Genomic DNA, 15,525 nt, shown 5'->3' with positions numbered 1-15,525 from the left:
TTTCCTTTCCTTAAATACTGGCTGCATTGTTTGTTTGTCCTTCAGGTGGTGTAGCTGCCTATTGTTGCTTCATAGCTGTGCAAGTCCGTCAAAATACAGTGTCATGGTTTCAACCTGAATGTGCTGAATGGGCAGGCACAACCAGGAAAAAACAAACAAACAAACAAACAACAAAACAAAACACTCTCTGACACCAGTAGCTTAATATAAATAAACTGCATTGCACGACTGGTGGGTTTGAGCTCAGTTTACAAAGAAATCAACATATTTCACTTTAGCCCTGAAATTTTTCTTGTTGGTGCAAGTTTGTCTTCTGCTCAAAATTGCAAAGAGAGTTCTCCAAGCCAAGACTGTATGTCTGTATCTTGCAAGCAACAACAAAGAGCACTTGATTTAATGATTGAAAACAATAGCATGGCATTAATACTAGCTAATTAATTGTTATCAAACTGTCATTCCCTTCTTGCTTTCCAAACTTATTCTATAATTGTTTCCTTTTTATAGCACCATAAGGTATTTAGAGGTCCATTCTCTAAAATGGTTTGACACTTGCAGAGATGTTTCATTTGTGGTTCCCCCCCCCCCCCAAAAAAAAGGGTTAATTGTGGGTACTTTCTGTTTTACTCTTTTTTGCCCCATGGTGCAACCCCCTGTGTGCCAAATCATTCTGAAACTGCAATGCAGGCATGCTTTGGGAGAACATGCTGTTTTTCAATCTTTGTATCAACTCTTTACAGAAATCTTTAAGCCGGACATGCAATGGGCAAAATTTTATTGAAATTCCCAAGCTTTGCTTTGATGGAAATTGTATGATATATCTATGATTATTTTTCTTTCAATTGGCAAGTAGCTACATCATTTTCCTGGCCTGGTTGACATGACTTTTGGACACACAACCATGACAAAAAATGGGAATTTACTTTAAAAAAAAAATTGTACAAGGGAATATCGCTTAATATTCAATCACCATGCAATGCAAGTTACATATTATGAGAGAAATGGAATCACGAGTGAAGCTTTTATTATGCTGTAGCTGGCGATTTATCAATCTCGGTTTGGGCGAGTTTGTGCATTTGAGCAACATTATTTGCAAACTTAAAGAGTTAACTGATTTATTTGATATTTTCATTCATTTGTATTGTAAATGCATAATCAGTTGATTGGTGAATCAATGTATGCATTCATTTGTGCATTCATCATTTGTTTATTCAGTTATTCATACACATCATGGATGGAGAGGGGAGTAGTTTTCACCGTACTATTAATCATACAAGATGAATGATTGGTTTAGTTCTTACTGGTGTCATTAAATTAGAATAATTTTCCACGAACTGTAAAAAGTTGTGTGATGCACGCATATCTGCACGTTGTGTGCATGCAGTGTTTTATATCCTGTATCGTCACATGGATAACAATGATGTTAGTAGCACAAGGTTGTCGGATGTTTTGAAAAGAATGTGGCCTGTAAGTCCAATGATTTAAAACATGGCTGTTTCTTCATTCGTTTAGCTGGATTGTCTTTCAATTCAGAAATAACCTTGACAGTGAATGAGCTCTTTTTGTGTGTTAGGTCGCCTACTTTCATAATACATTTGTAAGCCTTTTTGATAAATAACTTTCACAGCTGTAGAGATGTACACATCTTCACTGCATATGATGAACTACAACAACAACAAAATACAAGCTCCGACAGGCCTTTGATCTTATGCAGCATTTTTTTGCTGGTATCAGTTTGACATGTCGGTTCAACGAAAAAGAGTATGCTGGTGTAATTTTACACTTTTTTTTTTCTCCAGTTTCTGTGAATTCTGTCTGAAATGTGCTGGTGTAATGTGACTTTCATATATTGAATAACAATCAAGGTGCATAATTGACAGTGAAAAAGGTATTAAGTGAAAAGTGTGTAATCCAGGTGGTTTTGGCAGCGGTGTTGATTTAACAAACTTAAAAAAAATGCAGTATTGTAGCATGAGTCAGATCGTCTCTTAAAGTTAGAAAAAAAAAGCTTTTGGAAAATACTAGAAAAAAGAAAAAAAAAACTTTGGGAAAATACTAGAAAAAAGAAAACAAAAACAAAAAAAGAAGGACAATGGTGGATCATCATGGTGCTCTCCTGTTGTGTGTCTTCTGGTTCTAGTCAGCATGATACACATGGAGCGAATTGTGGCATTTTGTTGCAATCGTGATATTTGATAAAATCAAATATAAATGATTTTGTTTCCCTCCATTGTCAATTTAGAGCCAAACTTATGAAGTTGCTTTTGTTGTAACCAATTGATAGTGACTGGATTTGCATATTATCAATCTTCTCTAATATATTGCATAAGTGAACATTTTTCATTTTCACAATGTAATCAGTGTTATTACCTCTGATGACTTTTCTTCCCTTTGTTTGCGAGACAAATTTCTAGGTCAGATAAAAGACGTTCTACATGTATTCAAGAGAGAGCTTGAACATATCGGAAGTGGATATCTGTGCATTAATCTGCAGCATGTATTTTCACAGCAACTAATTAATTTGATGAAATATTTCATGCATTTTCCCTCTCTGTTATGAATTCTTTATTTGTTTTTGACAGCACACCTTCTACTATGACAGGTTCATTGGCTTGGAACCGACAGCAGTTTACGAGGTTTCAGTGAAGACTCTCCCGACAAGCGTTTACAGCAATAATGCAGTCAGCACTCAGGTCACCATCCCTGAGGAAACATGTAGGTGGAACCATTACTGTTTTGTAGAGTCAGTAGTTATATGATGAGTTTTTTTTTTTTTTTTTTTTTTTTTTTTTTTTTTGGGGGGGGGATCACCAAAATGTCAGAGTATTAAGAAGTATCTTGCTTCAAAAGTTTAATTGAAATTTCAAGATGAAGATGGGGTTTGCCACATTACACTTGAGAAAAAAGGGGAGTTTCTAACTTTCTCTTTCCCTTGGTATACACAAATTGACCTTGTGTCTGTAGCTCACAGGGCATGTACAGTAATATCAAATTGACTGCTGTTTTTATATATAATGTTGGAATGGAACAATGGGGAACGAGAATATGAATAAATGCTAAAATGGAAATGAAAATGTCGATGCAGGGATGACGTGAACAGGCCAAAGAAATGCACACACACACACACACACACACACACACACACACACACATTTTTACACACCCATGCCTCCTCATATTTCTTGCCCCTCCCCCCCAACACACACACACCCACACACATGTGTGTGTGGGTGAAGGGCGGCTGGGACATGGATCTAGTGGTGAAGAGTTAAGTAATACTTTACTGCCAGTCAGTTGAAAGGATATTAATGAGGGCCCCAATTTGTGTTTTGAAATGCACTCTTCCTCCAAAGCTTAATGGAAAGTGAACAAGCTTTTAATTCACCCTGATGGCAGTCACTTGGTAGGACCACTGGCAGCCATTTTGATTCAGATGTCATGACATCAGAGCAATTGTAAAGATGTCAGTATTCTTAGGCTCTATGAAAACTGAGTAAGTGTGCAGTTCTGTACATAGGGAGCAAGGCCATTCTGTACACACCTACCTCATCATTTCAGATTAAACAGAATTGTTTGATATGTCAGCATTTAGCCACATAGTTCTTCACTTATTTTTTGTCTTCTTGATGATGATGATGATGATGATGATGATGATAATGATGATAATGGTGATGATGATGATGTTGATGATAATGATGATGATAATAATGGGGAAAAAGGTGTTTCACACTCGTGATTTGGGCTGCGTGCACATAATATTGTGTGCATGTTCACACAATCAAAGCCTCCATTTTGTTAGAGGTTTAACCTGTTTGAGAAGGGCCAATTTTGCTACAACAGGCATTTCCCATAGACACATGCCCGAGTATACTCAGGACTCATCCTCAGCATGTCATGAGATGATTGTGACAGGAGTCACTGTGCATTGACTGCATGAGTAGCAAGTCCCCTGGTTGTATTCATCTGTGAGTCCATGTCAAGTTTTGTCTGGTTTCCTTGCTTCTTCAACAGGTTGGAGTCCGGACATTGAATACCATGAAATGCCCTTCATGCTGAACTTCACTCTCTACAATGGCACACAGTCTTCCCTGACAGAGTTTCAAACCCTTCTAGAGCACAGGAGAGGTGATCTGCGGAGGAGGGAATATCTGCGAAGACAAGTAGATTTCAGTGTAAGCTTGTTTGACAGTTTGGAGGCTATATACTACCCAAACTGATGCATTATCGTCCCTCAGACATTGTTCAATATCAGTTCAATCGCTCACTGTTATGCCTGTCACACTTCATCTAGCAGGCACTCTCGTTCTATTGCAGGAGTTTTCTCAGTTCAATGTATTGTTATACAGCATCTTCTCTTCCAAGAGGGAGAAAATTTAGTATGCTATTGTAAAATTGCAGAAGTCCCAGGTCTTTGCCAACACCCCTCACAACTTCCATGAAACAGTAAAAATTGTTTGAGTTGCAAGTAACATTAATAGTCAAGGATCTGGAAGATTTTTGTGCAGGGATAAAGATCTGTTTGAAAAATGAAATCTGTATGCAATTTCAATGTTTCAGTTTATTTACTGGAAAATAATATGGATTGAAAGATAACATAAAAAATTCAGAAAAATATCTAATTGAATGAATGAATGAATGCATGAATGAATAGATTTATCAACGATAATGAAATGATTATGTGTATGGATATAGCGAGTAAATTAGCATTGTTGGAGTTTCAATATATGGTGGAAACACTATCAAATGTGCAAACACACATCCCTAGTGCATTTTAGTGACATGATTTACTTGTAACTGCTTCTGTACAAGATTTCTTATGCATAATGAGTTGTTAACCCTTTTTATGCCAATAAGTAAAATGTACACAAATTTCACACACAAACTTATGGACAGTTCATGAGTGTGGCAGGTCAAGGGTTAAAGAACTTCAAGAACTTTTTATTTTCTGCCTTTACCTCATGTCTTAAGTGGGTATCTCATTGGGCTGGAGACTTATGTGGCAAACTGGTGGCGACTCAAGTCTCCCTAGTCACGGAGACGTGTCCTCAGTCGAAGCCAAGTTGTGGAGACTAATTTTATTTGCGAGGTCGCCAAGACGTCTTCGCAACTTTGCGGAGACCAAATGGCGGCCCATCAGAGACATCCTAGTGACATGTTCATGACTGAGAAGACATCTTGGAGATGTCTCTGCGACTTCTGGATGAATATATTACTGTAAAAGTGGATAATTTCATGTGACTAATTTTTCACGCTTGGCTGGGTAAGATGAGTTTCACATGTTTTTAATTCCATGGAATCAAGACATTAACCACTGCAACATGTGGCAAGCAAAAATTTTCGCATACTTTTAATTTTGCGCAAGTTTCTGGTTATGCGAAATGCATAAAATTTTCAACACCACCAAAAATTTCCACTTTTACAGTAGCGCCTTATTTGGAAACGTCTCTGAAGTCGCAGTTGAGTCACATTCTTGCCTTTTTTAGTCTGTCGAGTTACACAAGTCGCGACAGTCGCGACAAAGTCTCCTCCATAAGATACGCCCTTTACTCAAGATTTTGCATCAAAGGGGTTTCTTTGTCACTTTATCCTCCACAGACAACTGGGCTTGAGTATTTCACTCACAACGGGAAGCTGGCAATCAACTTATCGTTCGACTGCCTGCTGCCTGACACAGATGTCAGGCTGTTGGTAAGAGGAGATATGTGTATTTGTGTTTGCCTGTAGGTGTGTAATAATATCTGTTCTCGATTGTGTCTGTGAGGGTATCTGTAATTGTTGTTTGTGACTGTGTGGTTGTAACACTGCATGTGTTTTTCATCTTATCTTTTAATGACTGTCTATTTGATGAAAGTGTGTGTATGTGTTAGTGTACAAGAATGAACCCCCTCCCCCCCCCAAAAAAAAAAAAAAAAATAAAGAAAAAAGGTGAGCATGCCAGCTTACAGCAATAACCTGGGTCCCATGCACAGTTGTTGACTGAATCCACTTCAAGGGATCGTATAGTTTTGGTTGAGACCTAACTTGAGGTCTTTAACATGTTTGGGTGAGAGAGGGAGAAATCTTTGATGATAAATGAAAGAGCATGTAATTTCAAGAGGAATTCAGTGCTTATTTGATGAAACTTGGTGTTGAAATCGCTGACATACCCAAAACAGAGCAATCCTAATGAAAGGTGGGACCCACCTTTTATGACGATCGCATTCTTTTACTTTGCTTTTTAGATGTCTCAGCCATTCCAAAACCGATTTTCTTCAAATAAGTTATGAATTTCTCTTAGGATGATGGTATGCTCTGTAGTATTTCATAAGTGCACTCTTGGTATCTTGCAAAATGTTAAAAGCCCAATCCTCATCTCCACCAATAATATACCATCCCTAAATTTTGGTCATGTCCTGAAAAGGAGGGAAAAAAAGAAGCAAAGACAAAAAAAACCCCACAAAAAACAGGAGAAGGAGAAGGAAATATGTGGGTAGTTGGCGTTGAGAGGCTATAAAGCCTGTTCTGATGTTTCATGTATCACTGAATGCAGCACCTGATTCAATTCATCAAATTGTCTTTTCTTCCAACAGATTCGCTCTCCGCAGTGTCCATATTGTCAATGGTACGACCGAACAATTAGAATTCAAGGTGAGATACACGCGGCAAGGGGAGAAGGCAAATAAAATAAGCAAATCACAAACATGTGAAGTGTAAGCGTTTAGCCTGATTTTTGATAGCAAGAAAGGACAGTTCAGTTTAATAAGCTCTTTCACAATTCACTATTCTCATAATGTTGCCCAAGTAATGCTTTACATGTAAAAATTTCATATATATCTTAGAGTTCTGTTTGTTTTGCTTTGGAGTCTTGATGTCTTATCCTATTCAAGTGGTTTAAAAATACGTGCTTCAGAAATGTTGCTGTAATATTGTCCTTTTAGAGCTATGTTCCCATTTCTCCATGTCCCATTTGAAGGAATACAAATGAGTTACGATCTCCATGTTCTATCATTAAAATGACCTAGCAGAATTCAACATGAGACACAAAAAGGCGTTATTATTGACATTCCAAGGTTGTCATTTTGCAATAACTTGTTTTGAATTTCCCTACTGGGCTTAAATTTGTCAAAGTGGGATCGATGGATGCTGGTGGGTGGTAATATTATATTTCTTTTATGGATGAGGGGCAGAGTATTGTCTTTCAAACCAGGAATGGTAATGCTGCTGGTGAAGTTATGAAACTTTCATGAAAGGAAAGAGTGTTTCCTGCTAGAGGTGTGGGCTTTCCCCCAGCAAGCGACTGCATCATCTTTTCGAGAAATTGTGGCTTCGGGGATCCATCTGGAAAAATGGGTTCAATTTAGTTGTTGCTGTTGTTGTTGTGTGTTTTTTTTTTATGCTTGGCCATTTCACGATTTTATATGTTGTTACCTTTGTGTCATATTGCACTCAGAAACCAAATATGTTTATCAAGGTAGCTAGTGTCCATCTTTGTGCAACTGCGTGCTTTAAGAGCGGGCTCCGTAACAGCAATAAATCTTTATCACTGCTGTTGTGAGACAATTGAGTGTGAAAGTATGGTTTGCATGTTTATTTCAGGAAATTAGTATTCCTCCTCGGGAGTTGGCAGGCTCTGAAACAACAATATATATATGCAGCATTGGTGCTTGACATATCATTTCATTTCCACGTCAGTTATTGGTTTCTGCAACTTTTTGGGAAAGATTTTTATTGATCTTTTATTCTGTTTATTTACTTCTTTTTAAACAAAGAATGTCAATACCTAACAGTGTGCAAAATATGAAACTAAGGTTGCATTTTGATTTAGTGAGACAAATTATGTTATTATGGAGGCTTATCATTAGAAAAATTGTGAGCCTTAAGCTTGGCAATACAGCTATTGACATGCTGAATACCATGGTAGTATCTGCACAAAGTCATTTGTACCTATCTATTAGAAGGAAATGGAAAGAAGTTCACTGTATGCTTATGGCTTGCTTAATTACAAGTAAATGTCATGTTCAGTATGGAGTTGCGTCATTTGATTCAAATACTGTATAAGTGACTATTTTCGCGCTGAGTAATTTTGTTTTGCCCTTGACAGCGCGGTAAGAAGAGTTTCACATGTTTTTAATTCTGCGGAATCAAGACCTCAACTACTGGAACATAATGGCAAGCACAAACATTTGGCTGCTTTTATTTTCTCGTTAGTTTCTGGTTGCGGGAAATGCCTGAATATTTCAACACGGCAAGAATTTCCACTTTTACGGTATAGCATATATATGCCAGACAAAGTGTCATATCTGAGTGAAGTTATAAATATATATATATATATATATATATATATATATATGGTGGAAGGGGATTTTTGTTGTTGTTGTTGTTTAAAGGAAGTCGCTTTGTCTAGATTATGCAACAAGCCTTTCTCCCCATTATCAGGTCAACCCCCAGAGATGAGGAACTGCCCCTCTGACATCATTGTGGAAGTGGAGCTTGGCAACGCGACGGAGGTCGGACCCCTGAACTGGGAGGAGCCAGAGTTCATCAACCCGTGCAACTTTTCGATGAGTGTGACTCGCTCCCATGATCCGCAAACCAGCACATTCCATGTTGGTGATATCACACGGGTCTCATACCGTGCCACACTGCACGGTTACCACTCCGAGTGTTCGTTCACAATACAGGTCACTGCAGGTAGGTCAGGCTGGATTGTAATGTTGTAATAATAGGAGAGAGTTTTGAAAGTAAGTGTAATAAAAAAGAAGGAGTTCTCACAGAGTTTCAGCTGTCAGAGAAAATGGAGTATTTCATCACAAGAACTTACTCATGAAGGGATATTTGCAGTGCCACATTGTTCAACTTTGTTCCTTTTCAATGTGTAACATTAAATTTTGTTTTATATGCACCTTTCCAAGGAGATATTTATCAAAAGAGTCTGTGTGACACAGTGCTCAGTGTTAAGTATACTTTCATTTCTCATATTCTTAGCACAGTGGACACATAAATTTCTGCTGTATTTTTAAAGTTTTTTTTTTTTTTTTTCTATAGACGATGCTAATGAATAATATCAATCCCAAGACAATTTTCACTTTTTCCATTTCACCACCCTAGTGGACACAACTTCTCCCGAGTTCCTCTCCTGCCCGGAGGATCTGTCCTACGTCGCTGAAGCGGGACAGGATGGGCTCCAGATCACCTGGGCAGAGCCGGTGGTGAGCGATGCCTCGCCAACGCTTGTCGAATCCACCATTCGCAGCGGCTCATGGTTTCCTGCCGGCGAGAATACCACTGTGACGTACAGGGTGAAGGATGAAGCTGGCAACGGACCTGTAAAGTGCGAGTTCCACGTGTATGTGGCAGGTAATACGCCCATTTTGTTGTGTTTCACTATTTGTGACCCTGCATCACAAAACAAACAAAAAGTCGCCAGACATGGATTTTCAGTTTAGAACAGATTCTGAAAGAGCAGACTTTAAGCTTTAAAATGATGTATAACTCAATTCAAAAGGACTCTCCTAACCTATCCTAACATTGGAAAGAAATCACACACTCTGTTAGGTATGAACCGAGAAAAGAGGCCTTGACGTACAGAGTCTATTCAAGCGCTTAATCTTTACCAAACTGTGCTAGCTGTGCGATGAATGGAAGAAAAAACATGATGTAAACCACCTTAGCAACAACAATAAAGAGATTATCCGATTGAGCTGAAATTAAGCATGCGTTATCAACACATTCTTTAGATGATCAATGCCAACTTTCAAAGCAGTAGCATTATCCTTTCTAAAGTCATTTGAGTTTAATGGTAATGGTTTATTAAATTGGAGAGTATGGACAGGGTTTTTAAGAATGAAAAGGGGACTCTTTAAGACACAGCTCATCACACTATTCTACCAAAAAGCGTTTGAGAAAAACTGCTAAAAACACAATTTCCTGTTCGTTTTATGATTCTAAACTTTAGTATATTGCAGAAGAAGACTTGCTCTTTCAGAAAATATGAAAATCTCAAGATTGGCTAGGTTGACCTGTTTCACCTATTTTCAGTTCTGACACAAAATCAATGTGTGCGACTTTTTGTTCGTTTTGTGGTGCATGGTCACAATTGCTCTGTCTGCTTTTAGCTTCTGCAAGTACACGATCACCAAATGATCTTGAAGTGGTGAAAACATAGGTCTCTTATGCCTCCAGAACTGTCAATTTTTGCTTTAAAATACACCCTTATGCATAAGAAATAAAGTTGTAATCACACAATTTTAGTTGGGTAATGACAAAATGTGAGGTATTAGCCAGAAAGGTTCACCAGAAGTGTGACTGTCTAAGAGCATACCCAATCAGGGTTGTGACATTTTTTTTTTTTTAATAATCCATTATTGATAATTGACAAATCGGGCAAAAGCAGGTACTCATTGACCTTCTGCGCGAGAGTGAATTGTAAGGCGCTTGTCAAAAAATATAGTTGCTAGAGCATGATCGATTGTCATGTAATGTTCTACCTACCCACAATGTTGAAGAGGGAGGGTTCTTCTGGAATAAATGTTGTGTACTATGACCAAAATTATACTGTACTTTTGTTCTCAAAATATTCCAAATCAACTCATCATCCTTGCAAATTTATTCAGCCAGGTAAGTTTCGTGTAAGACCGTATCAATGAACTGCAAGCAAATGCCAAATGGAGGAAGATGAACCGTGAGCCCCTTATAGAACTATGTCTGGACTTTGATGCTGATTGTTGAACTTTCTGAATTCTCAATCCTCAGAGACTCCCACTGCATCCCTGATGGTCATCATCGTTGCTTGCACCATTGGGAGCAGTCTCGCGGGATGCGTCGTGGCCATCGGCATCTGCCAAGGGAGGCGAAAGTACCGTTCCTCTGAGAGCAGCGAGGGTAAGCACCGCGGGTTCTTGAAAGATCCCCAGGCTAGGGTGCAGTCGACTCCCACGACAACGAAGTCCTCAGGACCCCAAGTCTTCTTTGGTTTTATCAAAATTGTGTTGGAGCCAAACAAAAATGTATACAAAGATGTTTAGACAATTATGAGACATGAATTTTCACATCATTGAGAGTTTCGTTATAACCATGTTTGTTATAATGGGAGTGCACTGTATATCCTTGGCACACTCAACAAAAAGCTGCCTTGTCACTCATCCCAAGAAAAATGGCAGGACCCACTTCACAGAAAACTATCAAGAATCCGTTTCATCTCTCTTCTGTTCCCACCAGTATAAGTGAAATACTGTATATCGTCACTGGGGTGATAAGACCTTGTATCTACAATTTTGGTGAAAATTAGTTTTATTGATTAATGGTCATATAATGGGTTAAATGATGTCCTGTCCAAATCCCAACTGTCTTACTCCAAAAATGAAGCCACCACGGCATGTCAAAGGAAAGGCTATCCCATTCGCCACAGTGCTTTGGCCGCCATGTTTTTTGGCTCTCCTGAACATTTGACATTTTGTAGATATGAGCTCTTATCGCCCCAGCGACAATATGCTGAATATTTCGAGATGTTTTTATCTTCACAAAATTCACGAGTCAGATGCTATTTGCTAATTAAAAACACGCGAAATTATGGAATCTTATTTTGATGTAAATGTGATGTGCATGCATACATTCAGTACTGTACTTCACAATTACGAATATAACCACTCATGAAATTCCCGGGAAGTTCTGATTCGTGAAAAATTAGACTTATGAAAAGTGAAATACAAGTCCAAGATCAAGTGGAAGTTAATGAATAGGGTAAAAGCAAATAGAATAGTAGAAGTCTTATCTACTTAAAATGAAGTTTGTGGGAAAATACCATGGAGTCATAAACTTTCACGTGTCTTCACCCCCCCCCCCCCCCCCAAAAAAAAAAAAGAAAAAAAAGAAAAAAAAGAAAAAAAGAAGAAGAATATTGGACATGATCATGTATGCAAAGTATATGAAATTAAGATATCATTACCTCACATCTTTTGGTAATCTTTCACTTGGTCTACTCCCACTTCACCTAAAAGCCTTTAGTCTCAAATCACATGGTCTAATCCTGTTTTGCCTACAACCAGTTTGTAAATGACCATTTAGTCCAATTGCACTGAGCCTCATTACCAGTTGGTCTGCTTCTAGATGGGCTATTTATCAGACAAAATGGAAAAAAAAAAATCCAAGGAGTCAAAATTGCAATTAAACCATCTGGTCATGAGACAAAATGATAATCAGCCAAACTGCACATTAGACGAAATGATGATTAGCCAAACTGGACATTAGACCACATGAGGACTAGACCAAACGGGCATTAGACGAAATTGATGGTAGACTAAATGAGTTTTGCCATAGTGGTGTTAGACAAACTGGGAAGTAGAGCATCTGATACTGTAAAAGTGGATATTTTCGCGCGACTAATTTTTCGCGCTTGGCCGGGTCAGAAGAGTTTCGCGTGTTTTTAATTCCGCGGAATCAAGACGCCACGCACAGGAGCATGTGGCAAGCAAAAATATTCGCGGGCTTTTATTTTCGCGCCAGTTTTTGGTTGCGCGAAATGCGCGAAAATTTCAACACCGCGAAAATTTCCACTTTTACAGTATTAGACCAAGTTGCAATAAACCTTTCCTTTTTTTTCTTTTTACTGAAAAGTAAATAAAAACTGTGTTTGAATAGCAAAAAAAAAAAAAAAAATTGCTACTTAAGCTTCTTCCCCGTTGAAAAGTCGTTAGTGCTTCGTAACTTTAATAATTGATGTGTATGATGGAATTTTTTCCTCATGATTTCATCACAGAATAGAATGTCCAGTAAACAATTTTGTAAATTTCAGGGGGAGAAATACAAGGCAATGACATCATCATCTCATCTAATTTGCATATTATTGATGCCAAGTATCACTATGTTGTTAAAAAATATCAACAAACAAAAACCCATGGCAATCATTTTAAAGGAATTATTAGCTTAACCTACGAAGATTTTGCACACTTCTTTCCATTCGTGACTGTCTCAAAGCATTAAAACTGTTGCTGACTGTTCAAAGTTTCTGCAGGTTTATGTGAACACTTTCGCATACAGTCAACTCCATATAAGTCGATGGTGCATATGTCAAATAATCAACTTAGTCAACAGAATAAATATGTCCCAATTTAGATTTATAGATTTGCGTGTGTATTCCTCTAGTTCTGTGCACACAAAAATTGAATATTGCCTAAGTTGATGGGTTTTTCACAGTCCTCTGAAGATCAATGTAGGCAAAGCTGACTGTACTTCACTGTAGCAAATGGGGAAAAGCCATATAAGACACCCCCCCCCCCCAAAAAAAAAATAAATAAAAAAATAAAAATAAAAAAATAAATAAAATAAATAATGAATAAATAAAATGTAAGATAACACAGATTTTTTTCCCCTCTCTTAAAGAGACTGTACAGTTCTGGTTGAGGTTAGGATGCAGCTTTTAATGTTTTGCAAGATATTCAGAAACCACTCTATGAGATGTCAAAGAGCATACAATTCGAAGGGGACTCAAAAGTTTATTTGATGAAAATAGGTTTTGAAATGGCTGAGACATCAAAAAACAAGGTAAGATAAAGAGATCCTAATAAAAGGCGTGGTCTGTCGCCTTTTATTATTATCACCTTTTTTTTTTTTGATATCTCAGCCATTTGAAAACCAATTTTCATCAAATAATTGTTGAATCCTTTTTGAAATTATGTGTTCTTTCATATTTCATAAGAGGTTTCTCATTATATCACTTAGGAATGTTATACTACTACTACTACTAGTACTTTTTCGAGGGCATGTAGTTATTTGCTTCAGCCGATGCCAACTCGGGTTCCATAAACAAAGTTGCGCCTCCAAACCTCTCTATCTAACATGACTGTCCGTAGGTCATTAATGCTATCAAGGCCTGCGTCCTTCTTCAGGACACTGATTAAAGTGGCCTTACGTCTTCCTCGTTTTGCAGTTCCCTGTTTAGGTTCCCAGAGTACGAGGGAATTCGCAATGTTATAACCCTGAATCCTCACCTTAACCAGTACTGCACAGTCCCTTTAAGACTATACATTTCCTTCAAATTTTGCTCTCAAACTTCATATATAGCTAGAAAAAGAGTAAGCCTCTCAGATAACATCAGAAGCCAAAACCCGGTTGAGGTGACCCAAAATGGCTATACCCTACTAGACCTATTGGGCCTACTGGAATGTAAGTGCAGGGTCACATTTATATGAATGCCTTCAAGAGCTGACATCAAAACAGTCTCCATCTGGCTATACAAATGTTTGAATCAGAATCTTGTGTCTCAGGAATGAACATGCTCTACACATGCAGTACCTTTCTGAGCAAAACAGCAACCGTTATCCTGGTTACTTTGACTAATCCCCAAACTCGCACTCGCAAGACCGGACCCACCGAACTATTATAGGTACCTCTGATAGTGTGCCTGTATGATGGTCACCACTATGTCTCATGTGTAGTGTATACTCCACTCCGTGTAACTTGTACACGTATTGGCCCGAATTGATGAAGTTGGTTTGAACCTGATTTAAACCTAGACCATGGTACAGATTTAAACCATGGTCTAAAATGAGCATGAAATAGGCATACCTTTGACATGCGTATATCAATGTGCATTTGTTGCTAGACGTCTGTTGGCATACACAGACTGTCAATCATATTTAGGCAGAAGAAATTTGCATTAACCATGGTTTAAATTTGTACTCTCTAGAGTGAGTTTTGGCCATATTAAGGGTAGCCATGTCTGTGATCAGGTCTTCGAGAGATGTTTGAAACCATTGTATCATTTTCCTTTTCAGAATTGCAAAAGGAGAAAGGCAACAACCACCCTGATAAAAACTCTGAACCAGGTCACGAGTTTGACTTGTATGACGCAAGACCAGTCATTAGTCAGTCTCGTCCTTGTGCATTATCTCTTCAAACCGTCAATTTCATCACCGGCATTGGACTGGATATTCTCCGCAACCATGGTGGTGCTGAACCAAGTCCAGGGCAGGGGACAATGAATACGCCATTTCACTTTGAAGAGGGAAAACCACCATTTCATAGCAATCTTGCCAGTCCACCGTACGCCGTCTCAACTCCTAATATCCCTCTCACGTCGTCCATGGAACAGAGTCACAGTGATAACAACTACCGGGATCGCTGTCATGACCCCATGTCTGGGTTCCCTCTGCTGGGTGGTGGTGGGAGGGAGGGGCAGGATGGAATAGAACCACATTTCGTGCACCGAGATCCACCGGAGATGATCGCGGCATCTGGATCAACCATCAACGTGCCTGTGATGCAGACTTGACATGTGACTGTTTCAATCAAGCTCTGAACCCACAGGCATTCCTCAAACTCTACCAAAGTGAGGTTTGATCTGCCTGTGAACATCTCAGATTGGTTCAGTTTTATTGTTTTATGACGTTTGGAGCTTTGCTCTCCTGCAGTTAGCCTCCAAAGAGACGACAAGATTTTGTTACCTTTGGTTCAATTATGAAATATTTTTATAATACCAGTTTAAAGATTTACTGGTGGCTGTATCATTTTATTTTTATTTTTCAATCTTAGCTGAGATTGTATAACACCTTC

The 15,525-nt window shown here is 38.4% G+C and overlaps 1 protein-coding gene across 1 annotated transcript in view; it reads left to right on the top strand.

Annotated features, from left to right (window-relative positions):
* Positions 1-15,244, top strand: part of LOC139744155 (uncharacterized) — a 44,082-nt gene extending 28,838 nt beyond the window's left edge. The window contains exons 5-12 of the mRNA XM_071654609.1: positions 2,580-2,712; positions 4,009-4,169; positions 5,593-5,685; positions 6,567-6,624; positions 8,413-8,667; positions 9,085-9,333; positions 10,729-10,857; positions 14,748-15,244. Coding sequence (XP_071510710.1) covers positions 2,580-2,712; positions 4,009-4,169; positions 5,593-5,685; positions 6,567-6,624; positions 8,413-8,667; positions 9,085-9,333; positions 10,729-10,857; positions 14,748-15,244 — 1,575 coding nt within the window. The remainder of the gene's footprint in view (positions 1-2,579; positions 2,713-4,008; positions 4,170-5,592; positions 5,686-6,566; positions 6,625-8,412; positions 8,668-9,084; positions 9,334-10,728; positions 10,858-14,747) is intronic.
* Positions 15,245-15,525: the final 281 nt, after the last annotated feature.

The sequence above is a fragment of the Diadema antillarum genome, unplaced genomic scaffold (genome assembly GCF_040938485.1).
Source record: "Diadema antillarum isolate AM-2024a unplaced genomic scaffold, OU_Dant_1.0 seq00001142_RagTag, whole genome shotgun sequence".
Classification (NCBI taxonomy): Eukaryota; Metazoa; Echinodermata; class Echinoidea; order Diadematoida; family Diadematidae; genus Diadema; species Diadema antillarum.
This window is presented reverse-complemented; position numbering and strand designations above follow the sequence as displayed.